The sequence below is a fragment of the Spermophilus citellus genome (genome assembly GCF_964194105.1).
Source record: "Spermophilus citellus genome assembly, chromosome: 10".
Taxonomy (NCBI): domain Eukaryota; kingdom Metazoa; phylum Chordata; class Mammalia; order Rodentia; family Sciuridae; genus Spermophilus; species Spermophilus citellus.
Window position 1 is genome coordinate 117,956,052 of NC_138197.1, and position 19,503 is coordinate 117,975,554.

The 19,503-nt window shown below is 40.0% G+C and overlaps 1 protein-coding gene across 3 annotated transcripts in view; it reads right to left on the reverse strand.

Annotated features, from left to right (window-relative positions):
• GNPTAB (N-acetylglucosamine-1-phosphate transferase subunits alpha and beta) overlaps positions 1–19,503 on the reverse strand; it is an 80,896-nt gene that overhangs the window by 34,158 nt on the left and 27,235 nt on the right. For all 3 annotated transcript variants that reach the window (XR_014023959.1, XM_081309313.1, XM_081309312.1), the window contains 5 exons: positions 15,846–15,965; positions 10,777–10,818; positions 8,915–9,120; positions 3,889–3,953; positions 3,498–3,632 (listed from right to left, as the gene is read on the reverse strand). Coding sequence is in view for 2 of the 3 variants with exons in the window: in XM_081309313.1 (XP_081165439.1) it covers positions 3,498–3,632; positions 3,889–3,953; positions 8,915–9,120; positions 10,777–10,818; positions 15,846–15,965 (568 nt within the window). In the remaining variant the exon portion in view is untranslated. The remainder of the gene's footprint in view (positions 1–3,497; positions 3,633–3,888; positions 3,954–8,914; positions 9,121–10,776; positions 10,819–15,845; positions 15,966–19,503) is intronic.

Here is a 19,503-nt window from a genome sequence, read left to right on the forward strand (position 1 = left end):
ACAGGATATATAAAGGATATATGCAACAAGTGAGTATACAGGCTCATTTCTGGTACCAAATACCTAAAGTGGCACATGTGAAAAATCATAGTCCTGAAAAGAATTCCCTTTATGTTCCAAGTCACTGTACATGTGAGTGTGTTTATGGTTATGGATTTTTTAGTGGTGCTCCAGCAGTGAGCTGCATGCCCTGACATTCTTTTTATTTTTTATTTTTTTGGTACCAGGGCGTTTAACCACTGAGCCACATCCCTGACCCTTTTTATTTTTTATTTCAAGACAGGGTCTCACTAGGTTGCTTATAGCCTTGCTAAGTTGCTGAGGCTGGATTGAATTTGCTATTCTCTTGCCTCAGCCTCCCAGACTACTGGGACTCCAGGCAAGCACCACCACACCTGGCCCTGTCCTTCTTATTTTGTTTTGAGACAGGGTCTTGCTAAGTTGCTGAGGCTGGCCTTCAATTTGCTATCTTCTGCCTCAGTCTCCTGAGACACTGGGATTATAGGCATGAGCCACCATCCTAATTTCAACAAGCATTTCTAGAGTGGTCCCTAAGTGTCCGGTAATCTGTTCAAGCATACAAAGATGAACAGGGCAGTGCTTGTCCTGAGATGCTCATGACCTGATTAGAGTTTGGGGGCAGACCTGAGCCATGGTCCTCAGCACAAGCCTCTTAGAGGAGCCTAGGAAGGCAAAGTGATCCAGCTGTTTAGATCCTGAAGCCTAACACCTAAGGGGCTTTCCTCATACATGCCACATGTACCTCTAACCCAACACACCCCAAACTGAGTTCCAGGCTTCCATCTAAAATCTTGCGTCTCTACCATAGCTCAGAGGGTGGTTAGTGTCATCACTTCTATCTTCACTAAAAATATCCACTTCCACTTTCCCTCTCCTTCCCTTTCCCCAACAGCTTCTAAGTTACCATGTGATGTCAGGTGTCTCTCTGATGTTTCTGGAGCCATTCCCATCCCTGGCATCTCAGTACCAAGGTACTTCAACAGAAATGTCTTGCTGGGCTATAGCAGCAGTGGCTGAACTGGTTTCCTGCTTCCAGCCTCTCCCTCTCTAACACCTGCCACACCTGCCCCTACTATGTTCCCTAGAAAGAGACCAGACTCTGCCCTCCTCCTGCCTCCAGGAAAAGGTCCAGGCTCCTTAAAGGAGACCTTTCTCATTCTGGTCTCACCTATCTTCCCACCCTCATCCCCTGTCTATGCTCTGATCTCTAGGAACTGCTGCCTGGATTCCCTGAAAACACCATTTATATCCAAGCCTCAGCCCTATTGCTCAGGAGTCCCCTTTACTTAGAACAGTCATTCCTTTCTCTGCTGGAGAGCAGATGTTCTGTCTCTTCAGGGCCCAGCTAAACTGCTTCCCATTCTGCAAAGCCTGCCATACCCCAGGATGCCTAAAACCCAGTATTCTGACAGCATTTTGTACAAACTCTTATTCAGAACTGATCATATGCTAATATAACTGCTTTTATCCATTCAGTTATTTTTAACATAGCCTCTGGCACATAGGATGAATTTAATACATGCTTACTATCTAAATGGACTGAGAACCCCTGATAGGAAACTTCACTTTCAGACGACCCATAATAAAGTCACAGGTAGAATCTAAGAAAAGAGAAAGGCTTGAAAATCTGGCTCAAATGCTGACATCCATCTGTTCTTCCTCATTCTCGTTTTCTCTATAGCTTCTCAAGACTAAAAGTCCTAGTCCCTGAAGGTGGTCAGATGCTGGAATTACCAAAGCAACCTGCAGCAATCCTTATGGATGATTACTGTGATGCTCTGGCCTCCACGAGGACAAGCCCAGAAATCCAACAGCTCTCCAGCTGGGTGAATGAGCTGTGGAGAGCAGTTCTTACCATATGGGAAGCTTGCTGATACGCAAGTTACTACTCTTCACTACCTCTACTTGCAGACACCACATCATGCCATCCCAGAGTAGTATACATAGGGTCCACCACACCTTGGGACTGGCATTCTCTGGCAGCACACACCTTCCTATCAACAGACACATCAAAAACAGTAAGTACTAGTAAGAGGCTGCAGCAGGTCTGGAGATGTGGGATTCCAACCAGAGTGGAGGATGGAGAAGCAAAAGAAACATTCTTTCTTTAAAAATTTATTACAGTTGAAATTATTAAATAGAACCAAGGATGTCATTCTTTCTGAATGAGAAACTGAGTAGATAGTCAAAAGTACAGATGTACATGTGTCTATAATTCTAGAACTAATAGCTAAGAAAGCCAAGAAGTGATGTGGCTAAAATGAAAGCAAATCTATGTTTTGTTTGTTTTTGGCCCAAATCAAAAATAACTCAGGAGTAGAGATGTAATAACTATTTCAAAATAACTGCATATTAAGAGCAAAATCCTAATACAGCTAAGCACTACCATATTTTAAAGTACAATAAAGAAAGTCATGGAGTAAAATATAAAAAAATTACAAATGTCATTCATATTGCCATTATATTATAAAAATATTATAAATTCTTAAGACAGTGAAACACAGGTGGGGGGAAAAAGAAGCAAGTTAAAGGGAATTTTGTGGAGGGTATAAAAACATAGTTAAGACAGGGATCAAAAAACTCCCTTAGTCATAGCTCCCCCACTCCACTAGCCCATTTTCATCCTCCCACCTATAAACAGTCAAATGATGTGTAAAAAGAGGAAGAAGTCAGAATCAAGGAAGTTAAATCCAGTGGTGGAACTCAAAGAGTGTTTCTTCATAAAACCCAAGAAAATCAAAGCCTAAGAAATTATTTATGCCAGGGATTTTATGCCCTCTGAGAGAAAAGACATTCAAGTTTTACAACATGGAACATTTCAGAAACAACAGTAGGCATCTTGATCAACTAGACAGCCACCCATATAGACGCAGGTCACAGGCCAGCCTCAGAAGTCAACCTTAACAAATTGCATCAATGGTCAGTCCTGAGGAGTTATTAAATATAAATTCTAAATACATGGAGTCCTCTATTATCTATTAATGAATCAGAGTTCTACACTCTCAAATGCTCCAAATATCTCAAGCATAATCGCTACATGAATGAAAGCATTAATAAATTTGCAGGCTGGCTCTGTGGCCCTCCTGCTTCTAGGATCCCTTTTCCTCTTCCAGACCTTCGATTCCTTATGTCATCAGTGCTATCAGGCTCTGTGTCTGTTTTGCCCACTGCTGTATCCACACAGGATGTAACACCACCTGACACATAGTAGGAGCTCATTTGTTAAACAAATGAATCCCACTGCTATCTGGGAAGCCAGCAAACCAAACCAGAAAACAAGACTCTTTTTAAGAGTTTGGCCAAATTAATACTCAAGGGTGAGGATCTTTTCTCAAAAGCCACCTTTACAATAGCACACTGTGGCAAGAGAGAGTCCCTCTGTCTCTTATGATCATTTGGCTATACTCCGAACAAAATGGTTATCAGAGAAGGGTCATGCATTAGATGAGACAGTGGCTCCTTTTCTATGTTCTTACCAGTTTTATTTTAGAAGAAAGATTTTCTGGCAGTTTTGTTTTCAGTTGACTTGTTTCCTTGAATGTTGGTGGAAATCCACTCAGGAAAGCCAAATCTTGCATCAGCACTAACCCAGGGACTTCTTTATCTGTTGTCTAAAATAAGGAGGGGAAAAAACACAACTCACTGTCCACATCAAGAAGCTGAGTGAAAACTTAGAGTTCTTACTAATCAAGAGCTTACTGCATTGTACAAACTTCAAAATAGAATGGTGACATTACTTAAATCAACACTCATTAACACTGGTAAGCTGGGCTCAGAGAAAAAGGTTCTCAAAGGAAAAGAGCTTCATTATTCACACTTTTATTCTAGTCTAATGCAAAAAATACAATAGAATTTAAAATGGCATACCAAGTAGCCTCTCCAAACTGTCTGTCTGCTATTTCCTTTAAACACTCCGGCATGGGCATCTTCAACTACAATGAAGAATACAGTAAACAAGCATATTTTTAACAAATACTTAACTGTTATCTGGCAGGACATTGTGTAAAGCATTTTGAGAGCTATTAAAGGAGCATAATACATCATCTCAAAAATAAAGCAGTTAGGAAAGACAAAATTAACACATTCAGCAAAGGAGGAACAATGAAAGTTGGTGTACAATTAAACATTAAATTTCATTACCTAGCCATTCACGCAGGCAGCAGAAATGTGGACTGAGTTTTGGAAGTAATCAAATTTAAACTGGATCTTCAGTTGGGGTTGTAGCTGAGTGGTAGAATGCTTGCCTAGCATGAGCAAGGCCCTGGATTCAATCCCCAGCACCACAAAGAAGGAACATCTCCCTCAAAACAAGGATGAAAATTGTATCTCAGCTGAGCACAGTGGTGCATGCCTGTAATCCCAGCAGCTTGGGAGGCTGAGGCAAGAGGATCAGAAGTTCAAAGTCAGCATCAGCAACTTAACAAGGCCCTAAGCAACTTAGTAAGACCCTGTCTTAAAATGAAAAAAAAATTTTTTTAAAGCAGGGGAAGGGGGCAGGCTGGAGACGTGGCTCAGTGGTTAAGTGCCCCTGAGTTCAATCCGGGTATCAAAAAAAAAAAAAAAGAAAGAAAATTGGATCTCAAAGAAGGAAATGACAGGATGACAGAAATGACAGATATACGAGCAAACATGGATACATCTGAGAAAAAAGAGAACTGCTCAACTAGAGTAAAATATTTGGCAACCTATGTACCAGCAAGCAAGGGTAACCAAAGGGGCCCTTGAATACCAGGTGGTGCATCATTTATCTGAACAGCAGGAAACCACTAGATCCTTTAGCTCCTTAAGAGGACAATTTTCTCATGATGAGTTTCTAAAATTCAATTTGAATAGAGCAGATTCCATTGGGGTGAGGATAACATAGTCCAACTAGGAGAGGTTTCTAAAGTAATGGGCACAAGTGAATCAGCAAATTTGCTGTTGATACTCAGGAATCATGGGAAATGGAAGAGTGGTCAGAAGGCTCTGAATTTAACCCCCAAGATGGGGAAAGAAAGTGAGTTCTGCAAATTATAGCCTAGCAAGACAGATGTCAATCCTAGAAAAGTCTCCAGTGAGTCCCTGGAAAAAGAAGCTTTGAAATACACTGACTTTAAAGGAAGTACTGGGCATTAAAAGCATGCCTTCGCTGAGAATGAATTTATCAAATACATCTCTCTCCCTCTCTCCAAGGTTATAGTGGGTGCTACACTGGTTGATCAGACTCCTAACAGATCTGATATGTATCTGTATGTAAGCTCAGTAGACCTGCAATAGTATTCTCAAGCAAACTTCATAGATACAACTGATATTCAGGCTGGACCCTGAACTGGGTAGATCATAACATAAATAATACCACCTGAAGGACGTGAATTCTGAGGTCATAACCATCAAGGTTCTGCCTTGAAGAACGATAGATCAAGGTTCTGCCTTGAAGAATGATAGATCAAGGTTCTGGAAGATATGAGAGGTGTGTCTGTCAAATGTGTGAATTTACACAAAGCTGACAGAGACTATTATCCTGGATAACAGAATCAGGATTCCTCCAATTCTTGACTACTTAGAGCAATGAATCAAATCTAGCAAAATAAAATCTCCTACAAACAAAGTAAGATCTAGGGCTGGGGATGTGGCTCAAGCGGTAGCGCGCTCGCCTGGCATGCGTGCGGCCCGGGTTCGATCCTCAGCATCACATACAAACAAAGATGTTGTGTCCACTGAAAACTAAAAAATAAATATTAAAAATTTCTCTCTTTCTCTCTCTCTTTAAAAAATATTTCTATGGGGGCTGGAGATATGGCTCAAGCGGTAACGCGCTCGCCTGGCATGCGTGCAGCCCGGGTTCGATCCTCAGCACCACATACAAACAAAGATGTTGTGTCCGCCGAAAAAAACTAAAAATAAATAAATAAATAAATAGAATTCTCTCTCTCTCTCTCTCTCTCTCTTAAAAAAAAAAATAAATAAAAAATAAAAAATATTTCTAAAAAAAAAAACAAAGTAAGATCTAGACATGGCATCAAAAACCAACTATGCAAACATAAATATAAATATGTATTTGAGCATTAGCATATAACTTTTTTAAAGAGACTTGGGAGTTTTAGTTGATAGTTCATGATGTGGCCCTACTGAATTTCCATTACATTTTTGTGCTTGTAAACAGAAGTAAAGCACTTAGACTCCTGTCACCAACTCATCAGGAAACCCTGTGAGACTGACCTTAAAAATGTCCAGAATCAGAACTGAGGATGTAGCTCTGTGGTAAGGTGCTTGCCTAGCAAGTGTGAGGCCTTGGGCTCACCCCCGGGCACTGTAAGAATAGAATAGAGTAGCGTAGAATAGAAATAAATAAATAATTCAGGAATCTAAAGCCAAACTCTTCTCAGCTGTATCACACCACCCTGATCTAACCACTTTCTCTCTTTCCTGAATCATTTCAATTTTGTCCTCTCCTCAATCTATTTTCACCACAGCAGTAAAAATAAAAAGATCAAACTGATCTTTCTGGAATATAAGTTAGATTATGTTATTCCTCTACCCCAAATCCTCCAATGATCCTCTATTACACTCTGAGCTAAATAAAACCAAACTCCTCAATGTAGCTATGAGGGTCTGCATTCTTTACCTCCCCCCACGCCCCCATTACTTCTCTATGCTTATCTCTGTCCATTCCTCTCCAAACACACTGGCCTCCTTACTTTACTCTTCAAACAGGCCAGACACATTCCTGCCTCAGGACCTTTGTACTAGTTTTTCCACTTATCCAGATCACTCATTTGCTGCAAATGTTCATTTTGCTGGCTCTCTTATCTTCATGTTTTCATTGAAAAATCATCTTTTCAGTGATGTCTGCCCCTACCACCCAATTTGAAATTACCATCCCATATCCTCTGTCTGATGCTTCCTCTATCTTACTCCATTTCTCTCTGCAATATTTATCTTATGTGGACTACATAATCTACTCATTTGTTGGGAGTAAACTCGATAAGGGCAGAGACTTTCATTCATCTGTTCACTGTAGCACCTTCAGCACAGAGGACAGTACCCAGCACATAGCAGGGACTCAGTACCAAGCTCTTGCTGAATTCATGGTCCTGCTTTCCTTGTACAAATTGAGCCATATGAAATGGAAGTAGTTTGGAAATGCCAGTTTAGTCCAGAGGTAATATGAATTGCCCTGGAAGAAATCATTTCCTATGTATCAAAGGGTATAAGCTTGCCTGGGAAAACCACTCCACTGACTGAGATGACCTGGATCCAGACTTCTGGGCTGGAATATGTGATTGCTGAAGCACAAAGGAGTTCAGCGACATATCTACAGTGTGAAAGGGGACAGTCATGTGCTTGGAAAGTTAAAATTTTCCTTCCAAACTAAAAATAACTTGTGCACCAGGAAGCCAGATTTCATTAAACATCATTCAGAATACAAACTGGTGAGTGGTAACATTTTGGCTCAATGAAGAAATTATACAAGAATACCATAAACTCCCGGGCAATCAAAAAACAAATTAGGAGTTAGATTATAAGTACTACAGGACACAGACAAGGAAAAATGAAGTCATTGTGAATGTTCTAGTCCAGGAGCTCCATAAAGGCAGCAGAACTTGAGATGGGCCAAGAGAGGAACTAGGTAGGGAGGTGTGGATGCACAGAGGCCCAGCAACTCCTAGTGAGAGGACTCTGACAGCTAGTGATGCACAGAGAGGGGGATCAAAGGCATAGTCAAGGAAATGAAAGCTGAATCCTGAACACCTGGAGGAGATTATACCATGTGAAAACCAAATTTAATTACTAAAGCATTTTCTTCACAAAAAGAGGAAAGTGGTAAGTGCAGGATTTTCACATTTATCTGATAATCATGTGCTAGACAGAGAGGAACTTCCCAGGCAGACAGGGTGCTAGAAGTCTATCACAGGAATCTGAGAAGGAATTCAGACCAGGGTAGAGGAAATGAGATAAGTAAGATATGAATCTAAGAATTACTTGCAATTAAAGCAAATGATAGGATGAGGTTAATTATTAGTTATGGAGGTAAAAAGTAGAAAAGGGGCAAAGATGGTTCCAAAGATTTAGACTGGGAGTACGACACGGACAGAAGCAGAGATAGAGAACTAGACTAAGTGTTGCAGGCCTGGGCTTGGCAGCCCAGCGATCAGGTGGGAGGACAGGTTCTGGACATCTAAAGATGTGGTGCAGTTTTTTTCAGAGTTACAATTTTATGAAGACACTCATCGTCTTCGTGAGGGCTCAGCCTTCATGTCTAATCACCTACCAAAGCTTCTACCTCCTAATAACATCACACTGAGGCTCAGGACTTCAATATGTGAATTCTGGAAGAAACACAAACATTTTGTCCATAATACCTATGTAACCAGATGTTTCAGAATATAAACTATGAATGCTCCAGGTATGTTCTGCCAAACTTCAGGAATTAAATAGTGGGATGGGGGGAGAACTCTTCTGGATAACTTAAGGTAAAGAAGATAAGGTAAGGATGAGTACCAGACTGAAGGTCCTCACCAGGCATTCAGCACAAAAAATGGAGAAATGTGGATTTCATGGAATAATACACAATCCTTTTCTGAGATTAGACATGACATACAAAGCTCATACAATGGCAGTTCCTTGGCTCTTCTTTGTGTGTTTTTAGTTTATCAGACACTTCTCTAAAATTGAATCATTTCCATCTTTAGATATCCAATCATTTCCTTTGGTAGGTGATTAGGACTGAAGGCCGAGCTCTCATGAAAGGGAAGTGCCTTTATACAATTGTAACTCCTGGCATGAAACTGTACCACATCTTTAGATGTCCAGAACCCGTCCTCCAGCCAAGTCCAGGCCTGGCCTTTGTGAATTTTGTCATTCAAACATCAATGATAATAAGATTTTTAAATATCCACAAAAAAGAGCTTACCATCCTTAGTGCTTTCAAAAACAACCACTGAGACATTAGTAGAAGGGTTTTTTGGTTTTGCAATGTTGAATATATCGCTGGCAGAATGAAAAGAAGGATAAAGAGATGGTAGGTCCTTTAAGGTGCTGTTGGCCGGCAGGGGCGGGTCCAGGATGAGCATTGGCACCTTGATGCAGTGCGTCAGCAGACACTCCAACTGCTTCTCACTGCAAGAAAACACCAGCACACTTACAACGGCATTCCTGAAATTTAATCAGCTACAAAAAGCTTGTTAGCACGACTAAATTGGGGCATTTTTTCTACAGCTTATATTTTAAAAATCATTATATTTTAACAAATGAGGAATTTTATCTTAAGAATATAAAAACTTAGTAAGTTAGCAAGTGTGGTATGAAATTAACAAGTTGAACTCTAAAGTTTTCAAACTCCTATTATTGAAATAAGATTGCCACCCAAATTTACTAACTCAAAAGCAAACAGATTTACAGCATTTCATTATTATCATTTTACAGACTATTCAAAATTACAGTGAAGCCCATGATCAGGAACTAGGTAGATCCCGATTAACAGAATGTCATGCTACTGGATATAATTAATCAGTTCCAGTTAGAAAACAATTGAAGACATTGAATGTAACACTATACTGATGCAAATAAAAGGAAAAGTATGGGGCTAGGGTGTGGCTCAGTAGTAGAGCGCTTGCCAAGCATATGTGAGGCACTGGGTTCGATTCTCAGCACCACAAATAAGTAAATGAATAAAATAAAGGTCCATCAATTTCTAAAAAAGTTTTAAAAAAAGCAAATGTATCATGGTTCTAACATGAATTTACATGAGCTATTTCTATCTGAATATAAGAAATACCTAAAACAAATATATTACTTGAATAAACAAATGGCAAGTAAGATATCTAGAATATTCACAAAGTTAAACAATATATAAAATTGTTCAACCTCCCTTAAAAAAAATCAAAGAAATGCAGAAGAAAACAATGAGGAATCACCTTTTGTTTACTCAATTAGCACCCCTCTAAAAATGAGAGCTCAGCATTAGTGTAATACAGTAAGGCCCAATACACATGCTCTACTGAGGCATGCTGGTGTCACCCCACCTGGGAATAGTTCTTGGGAAAGCAATGTGGCAACATATACATATGTTATATATGAAACAGGTGTTCATCTATACTGAAGGGTGAAGCATGAAGATAATGTATCAATGTAAAAATAGCAAATGACTATAACATTTAGAGACAAAGCTACATAATTAACAGGAAGAGATGATTAAACATGGAGGGCACTTAGAATTGTCTTTATAACTTTTTTTCTAAAGTTTAATGGTTAAATGGAGAAGTGGCAGTTAACAGGAATTTCTGCTAGTCAGTAAGTCAGTTAGGTCTGATTCAAATCAAATGTATCTAACAAGATATACATATCTGATGCTTGTCACTGGGTAAAATCCCCTTCCCAGGCCCTTAAATACATACAGTTTGACAGTTGTGTAAGATAAGAAAATATATAGTGAACATGTCAATAAATGATAGATACAAACTTTATCATTGAATTACTGGGTATAAGAATTTAAGAAGGCCAAGACAGGTGAGTAGTACTCTAACCCTTCCAAAAACAATAAGGCTTTAATTGGCTAGAACCCAAATAACCAGAGCTCTCAAGCAGCCTATCCTTCATGGCACTGTTTCCCACCTAATGGATGCATTTAACTTGGGGGTCAAAAACTAGCAGAGAAGGGACTAAATATAATTAGAAATATAAAATATTGTGCATCCTACAAAAACAAGTGAAAATCTGGAAATTTCATTTTCAGTCTTACAATTTTTATCAATGCAAAGAAATCAAACTGCTTACCTCTTCTTTGTTGGTTCTGTTGTGTTCTTCCCAAGGATTTCTCTAAAAAAGCAAATATGATTTGTCACATATGCACGGGCTAGTGCTAGTCCCAAATTTGAAAAAACATGGACTTCATAATGTTTATTTTCTTGGTTATACCACTGAGACTAGCATACAGGTAGGAAGCATAATAATGGGTACACCATTTATAATGCCAATAAATTATATGTGCCAATGAAATTTTATCAACAGCACTGTCCCATCCATTATAACCAAGACAGTTCACATAAAATATAGGCTTTTATATTTTACCAGTAAAACATGAGACCAGGCTATCAGTCATTTTCATGCACCGGGAATTGTGGGGAGCCATTCTGACACGTGATTGGGTGACTCCCGTTAAGGGCCTGAGGCACTCTGGCTGTGTCGGAGTTATCCCGACCCTTTCCTGATGAGAGAGCCCATCCGTGTGGGGGTGTGCGTAACCACTGACCCTGGAGACCCAATCACTGACCCTGACCTTGGAGTACAGCCCCCCCTCAACCTTCATTGGATGGAATTCTCCCCTGAATCTCTTGTTTCCCCCAAATAAAAGGCTGATCCCCGGCGTGTTCGCTCTCTCTCTCTCCTGCTAGCCCAGAGTAATCCTCGCTGCCCTGCTGAGCGGCTGGAGGCAGGGAAACAGGGAGACCGAGCCGTCTCGGACCTAGCATTAAAATAAGGTACTGTCTGTGTGTTTTATTTTGATCTCTTCTAACTAACTGAATGCCAGAACCTCATTAATGAAACCACTGCGCAGGCCGCGTGGTAGAATTGGCGCCCAAGAGGGGGGCATTCTGAATTAGTTAGATTGAGTGGGAGCGCGCGCTAAAAAGATTAAGGGAAAGAAATAAAGAGAAAGGAAGATAAGGAAATAGAAATAAAGAAATAAAGAGGAAATAAGGAAGATAAAGAATAAAGAGAAAAATAAGGAAGAGGTGACATTTGGGTCACAAAAGTAATAAAGAGGATAAAGAAAATAAGAAATAAGAGAAAGGAAAAAGTGACATTTGAGTCACAAAAGTACCGGGAAATATTGAAGGAAAGAGACGTTAATTTACTTAAAATGGGAAATTCTACTTCTTCGGATAAGGAAATGTATCTAACTATTTTAGACAGTATAATTAATCAGAAAGGAAAACAGATAAAGAAAACTCAGTTATTGCAATTCTTAAAGATTGTAGGTGAATATTGTCCTTGGTTTTGTGACCAAGAGTCTCCAAATTTACTTACTTGGGAGAAATTAGGAAGAAAGTTACAGAGAGTTTGTCTTTCTACTGAAATACCTGGAGGCATAGAGAATATACAGAAAACTTGGACGGCCCTAGAAATTTGTCTCTTTGAATACATGGACCAGAGTCCGTGGCCACCAGAAGAGCTTCTGAGAGGTATTCAAAGAGCCATTAGGTCTATTCAAATGGAAAATCAGCCTGAGGCTAAGTTAATTTCCTTTCCTTTGAGCCGTTTTAAAACAAAAGCGCTAGGAGCTAAAACAAAGGTTAGAAATGTGCAAGCTAGCCCGCAGACAGATTATACAGAACAGCATGATAAAGAAGAAGCATCTCTAATCTTGGAGAGCCCTCCAGAAGTGGTAACCAATCTTCCTGGAGAGGAAAATACAAAGGAAACTCCTAGCGGGGCTCAGGTTTCTTCTCAGCCACGTGAGTTAGAAACCCAAATTCCAAATGGCGATAGTACAGAGTCTGATAACAGCTCATTTATCTATTAAACTTCAATTACAAAAATTAAAAAGGGGGAATAAGATAATGACTCCCCAAAATAGCCTTAATCATGCCTTATTTGTTTTAAATTTTTTAAACTGTGACACAGAAGGTCACACTGCTGCTGAGAGACAAATGTCTCCCTCAGTGACAGGCCCTTTAGGCAGAGTTCTGTGGAAAGATTTACAGACTGGTCAGTGGAAGGGCCCAGATCCGGTAATATCATGGGGCCGAGGGCATGCTTGTATTTTTCCAGAAGGTGCTTTTCGTCCTATCTGGGTGCCTGAACGTGCTATCAGACATGGAGGAGATAGAACCCAGACTCAAGCGACTGAGGATAGACACGGAGGAGCCACAACCCAGAAGGAGGAGATATCGGAAAAAGATGAAGAAAGACCAGATTGAACCAGCCGAGAAGCTGATTTCGTGGAAAGATGTGAAGAAATTGACAACCCAGGCTTCCCAAATACTTCGACGCCTAGGAAAGAACAGGACACCAGTCTTGATGGTAGCGACAGTAATTGCCCTACTGGGCTGTCAGGTAAAAGGGAATCAAGTAGACACTTATTGGACTTATTTCCCAGATCCACCCCTGGTACACCCAGCTGTGTGGACTGGAGAATCTATTCCAGTATTTACTAATGACTCATTCATGATGGGAGGATTTACAGATACTCATATTACTCCCAGTCATGTGACTAGATTTAATTATTCTGGCTACAGTGCCCAATTACCTTTATGTTGGTCACATGATAAACATGCTGGCTGTCTGAAAGTATCATTTGAAGAAAAGACAGCGATTGGTAAACCTAGACTGACAAATAATTCTATTTATGGAGACTTAAAACCTAATACTAGATCAGTAATTAAGATGGGACTTTCCCATAACAAGCCAGTCATTTCTGCAAAACCCCCACCGGTACCCCACTGTCCAAATAGTTCTATAATTGAAATTGGCACCTTTCCAAAATGGATGGATTGTGTAAATACCTTTCCTGTACGACATAAGGTGTCTAAAGCTAGTGGGTATATTTTAGACTGGTCTCCAAAAATTGATAAGAGACAATTACGAAGAAATTCTGCTATGACACCTGCAGGATTTGTTAGTAATATTTTGACTTATAGTGAAGGAGGCATTCAAAGAGATATTTGGCGTTTAATTGCTGCCTCAGAATATTTACATTTTACAGATAAACCTTTACCAAAATTTGTCGGCAAGAACTGTAAAGAGGGATCTTGCTATGGCCTAAGAGCCTGTGTCCAATCTCCTTATGTTTTAATTATTGGAAATGTAAAAGTTAGATGGATGGAAGATAGATATTTTGTTACTTGTAATAAGTGCAACCTAACCAATTGTATTTCTAGGTATAATGGAGGAAAAGGAGTGCTGATACTTCATCAGCCCTCTTTTGTTTTATTACCTGCTAATATTTCAGAGCCATGGTATGCTGATGCTGGTTTACAAGTTTTACAGCAAATTCATGCCCAGCTAACAAGACCTAAACGTGCTATTGGAGTCATAATTGTTGGTGTCTTAGCACTGGTCTCATTTATTGCCTCAACCGTCTCTGCATCTCTGACATTGTCTCAGAATATTCAGCATGCAAAATTTCTTAATAATTTAGCTCAAAATACTTCCAAGGCTCTGCGTAATCAAGTAAATATTGATGAAAGGATTGAGACTAAGTTAAACGCCTTAGAGGCGACTGTTATTAACATTGGTAATGAACTTTCAGCCTTAAAATTTAAGGAAAGGCTTAAATGCCATGCTAATTATAAGTATGTATGTGTTACAGCTGCCAAGTACAATGCTTCTCTCTGGGATTGGGAGAAGGTTAAAACCCATTTATTAGGTATTTGGCAAAATAGTAATAATAGCTTGGATATTCTGGAACTTCATCACCATATCCAAGACATTCAAAATAATAGAGCTGATTTTTCAGATCCTTCTTCTTTGGCTAACCAAATATTGAAGGAGTTAAATGGATTCAACCCTGGAAATATTCTTAAACACTCCGCTTGGTACATTATTGGATTATTCTCTTTGCTGTTAATTCTCTTTTGTATTGTAACTATAGGATGGCGAGTCCTCCAATCAAGAATCCGGGGACTCCAGAGAGTGAACCGCCGCCTCATTGTTAAGAATAAAAAGGGGGAATATGTGGGGAGCCATTCTGACACGTGATTGGGTGACTCCCGTTAAGGGCCTGAGGCACTCTGGCTGTGTCGGAGTTATCCCGACCCTTTCCTGATGAGAGAGCCCATCCGTGTGGGGGTGTGCGTAACCACTGACCCTGGAGACCCAATCACTGACCCTGACCTTGGAGTACAGCCCCCCCTCAACCTTCATTGGATGGAATTCTCCCCTGAATCTCTTGTTTCCCCCAAATAAAAGGCTGATCCCCGGCGTGTTCGCTCTCTCTCTCTCCTGCTAGCCCAGAGTAATCCTCGCTGCCCTGCTGAGCGGCTGGAGGCAGGGAAACAGGGAGACCGAGCCGTCTCGGACCTAGCATTAAAATAAGGTACTGTCTGTGTGTTTTATTTTGATCTCTTCTAACTAACTGAATGCCAGAACCTCATTAATGAAACCACTGCGCAGGCCGCGTGGTAGAGGGAATGTCCAACATGGACAGAATCTGTTGCACTTTAAGGTGCTAATGACCTGTAACTGGACTGTACATTTATAAAGAAGTGAGTGGACAGGATCTCAACACACACTCCTGAGGAGTCAGAGGGGAAGTTACGTCAGCCAGCACCTGAACCCGAGGGTCTCCAGAAGTCCCTATGCCTTTCCCAGACAAAGCAAGTGAAATGACCAAAGAGACATATTAAATAAAAAAGTACCAAACTTTCTAATTTCACAGTCCATGTCTTCATAAAAGGAAATATACTTTTGATGGTCTTTTAGATGAAAACAAATCTATAGGACTATTGTACTTTTCAAAGAAAAAAATCTATCAGAACATGAAGTTATTTTTTTTTTTGCATAATAAATCTTAATTTCATGGAGATATAAATTCTGGGACCCACCTGAGCACAAAAACTAAGGCTCTTTTAGGAGGCTCCCTCACCTTTAGACCCCTGGGAGACCAAGCCATCTCTTCATAAAATGGCCACGGAAGTGACACCAGAATCTGGCAGTAATGGCTAGGCCCTCCTTAGGCACCAAGAACCAAGCAAGGGTCAGGGGATGACTGTCTCGGTCTCATGTTGGTGTGAGTTTCAGAGACAGATCTTTAATGGTGTATGAAAGTCACCTTATCCTCTCAAATGTAGGCTTCCTTGTACTCAAAGGAATGTGTTTTGTTTTGTTAAAATCAATGTTACCTCATTGCTTTCTGTTCCTCCTCCATCTGTTCTCTGACCTGTTGCAGTTCTTTCAGTAGTTCAAGATCTGTGCCATTCACCCAGGTGTAAACCACATCGATTGGCATGGGCAGACAGAGCCTATGGTAAACCCACAAGTCCTCCAGATTAAAAGCATGTTCATTTGACAGTAAAGTATAACAGAGTTTAAACTTAGAGGCTATGAAAAAAAATGCAAAAGTAATCTGATTAAGGCATATGATCACAGAACTGCATGACTTCCTAGAGCTGGGGGGCTAATATTTATCAAAACACCTTCTTTGTGGCTGGACTATGCAAGAAACTTCATGTAATTACGCTGTCACAACCACCTCATGAGGATGTTGAAATCACTGCCCTTTAAGGTTATTTGGGAGTAGAGAGGGGTGGTCTCAGTTTAGATTAGATAAACTGCTATATTCTCATATAGCAAAGGAAGGAGCTGGGATTCAAATGCAGCCAAACATAGGGAAGAAATAAGAAAGTTATCAAACAGTCCCAAGGAAGACCTGGACCAATCACTGCAGCCTTCTTGGGCCCTGATGCCCCAAGCCAGTCCCTCCCCAGCTTCTTCTCCCTGCTCTCTATTTCCTTTGTTTTACTACACTTGGCCTTTCTAACACCTTCTGCCAAAAGCACTCTTCCCCTTTCTCTCATTGACTACCAAAAACCTACCCATCTTTTAGGGCCAGGTCTAGACATGCTGACTGTGACACAGGAGTTCATATATACACCTGGGTGCTGACATCACTTTGGATGATTCTGGTATTTTCCAAGCAACTAGTACAGTTTGGGTTTTAGTTGTTTGTTTTTTTTATTGTTGTTGTTTTATTCCTTGCCAAGCAGTACTGAAGCTCACTCTCCTTTTGTCCTCACATCATAGGCACAGGGTTAGGCTTTTGGCTACAACCATATTACTCAGTGTACAGCTAATTCTTTCATGGGAAAACAAATGCAGTTTAGAGGGTAAATCTTTCAAATTATGGCAGAAAAAAAAAGGTGACAATGACTACCACCTTTGGCTTTTAAAAAAGTAGGTGAGATGATTAAACAAAAGGAGTGTCTATTATTGAGTACTTAGTATATGCTGGCACTGTTCTAAGTCCTGCAGATTCAGCAATAAATAAAACAAAATCCAAATCTGTTTCTTTATGGGGCTTACATTCTAGCAGAGGGAAGACAGGTAATAAACTAAATGAACAGATACAAAGTCAGATGTTAAATGTTATGGAAAAAATAAAGCAGGAAATGGGGGGTAGAAAATGTGTCTGTGTGGAGGTTCAGTTTTAGATAGGAAGATCAAAGATGACCTTGATGAAAGGTGGCATTGCAATCGAGATCTGAAGAAAATGTAGAAGCAAGGTAGTTGGGTTACAAGAGAAGAAGGGGTCAAAGAAAAGCAATAGTATGTGCAAATGCCCTGAGGCATGTGCGTGTCTGGCTTGTTTCAGGAATTGGGAGGGCAGTGCTCCAGGTGCAGATAAAGGAAACAAATGGAAGAGATTAGTTGGAGATAAAAGTCAAAGAGGTAACAGGGAACCCAGGGCTTCCTTAGAAAAAGAGGAACCACTTTATACATTCAACTATGAATATATAACTCTGAATGTTGAGTATTACCCATTTTTTTGTCAACATTCATCACTACGGAATAGTCTAATCTCCTCCTCGGTATGCACCTAGTGCTCTGGGTACTCCAACTGTTTATCTTTACCCAAACGTAAGAACTCATAAGATCTTGTGACTATGGACATACTTTTCCCTCTGCCTAGAACAGCCTCTCTAGCATGCTTCTTTTAACCATAATGATTGGCAGCAGATAGACATGTTAGGAACATGAAGTTATATGAACAATTCCATAAAACAGGCCTACTTGCTGGCCCTCTACATCTTTTCTTTCTTTCTTTCTTTTTTAAAGATATTTTTTAGTTGTCAATGACCTTTATTTTATTTATTTAAACGCAGTGCTGAGGATCGAACCCAGTACCTCACATAGGCTAGGCAAGCGCTCTACCACTGAGCTACAACCCCAGCCCCATATCTTTTCTTTTAAAAAGCAAATTTCCCAATGCCACCACTCTGGCTGAAGTCACTAGTCACAACAGTTAGCTGCAGGTCTGTTCTCTGGGAGAAGGAAGGTATATCCAAAGCTTTCTCCACAATAAGAAGAACACAAATTTACCTGAAAGAGGACCTTTGTGACCTTTATACAGACCAAATATTCTAACACTCAGCAAAACCATTAATCAAAAGGAAAGCCCACCAACTATAGAATCTGTAAAAACAAGCTCCAGTTACAACTGGTCAGTGCAGGCCAAGGTGACCCAGGGTTATCTTTAGATCTTTAATCTCAATATATTAGTGCCTCCCACCCCTATGGGTTTCATTTGGTACCTAAGATAAAAGGCACTTAAAAATCTGATGCAATCCTACTGTCAGTCAAAAGTGCCCTCTTAGGGAGTAATGCTAGAAACTTCCCAAAGACTTGAGAACAACATTGCTGATATGACCTACTCTTTCCCTTGAGGGTGCTACTTTCCCCTCCCTTCTAATAAACTTTGCTATACTCTACAATGCATGTCTAGCTTGAAATCTCTTGCAAGAACACAAGAGCCTTTAGAAAGACACAGTGTGACCTCCGTGTCCCCTCCTCAGTCAAAAACAACCTCCTTTCCCAGTCTCTCCTCTCTCCTTACTGCCCCAAGAGAATTTATTGCATAACATGCAGCTTTCACAATACTTTGCATTAGAAGGAGTCCTTGGCATATTGTGTGTACTATTTTTTATGGATGCATATATATCTTCCAGTAGATAAAGCACCCCTGGGGCAGAAATGGTATCATGCATTGTGTGCTGCTTCATTATTTCCTCTTTTCTACAACTTCAGGCTCTCTCTCCTTACTGTAACAATATGCAAAAGCTTCCCCATCTAAGTTTTTCTTGCATTTATCTATATAAATGGTTCCCAAACATTAGTAGGCATAAAAATATGTTGTAAAACATTGCTAGGCTCCATCCCTATAATTCTAATAGGTCTAGAGTGGGGGCTCAGAATTCTCTTTTCTAACTAGTTCCCGTGTAACACTGATGCTGCTGGTCTGGGAAATTACACTTTGATAAAACTCAGTTGATTTATATTCAGGCTATATTTCACTTTTCTGCCCACTAAAATGCCAGTTCTATATAAGATTAATGAATTCATCTTGCTCAGCATCATATGGCCTAGAATAGTGCTTGGTGCATAAGTGGTGTTTAAACAATTTGTTAGATAAATAACTATAATTTATTCCTTCGGTATATACATCAATGTTTCCCATTAAAATAAAAATCTATCTGACTCACAATGCCCACGTGCAAATTATCTAAGGTCATCTCGCTTATAATCTCACTTATAATGGTCTCTGTTCAGACTAAAAATAAATTTTAAAAAAGTGCTTGAATCATATAGCTTAAAAAGTTAAAGGGGGAGGGGCTGGGCTGGGGACATGGCTCAAGTGGTAGCGCGCTTGCCTAGCATGCGTGAGGCACTGGGTTTGATTCTCAGCACCACATAAAAAAAAAAAAATAAAGATTAAAAAAAAAGTTAAAAGGGGATTGCATATTCTGAAGCTTTCCTTATAAAGTAATTATTTTTGCTTTTAAT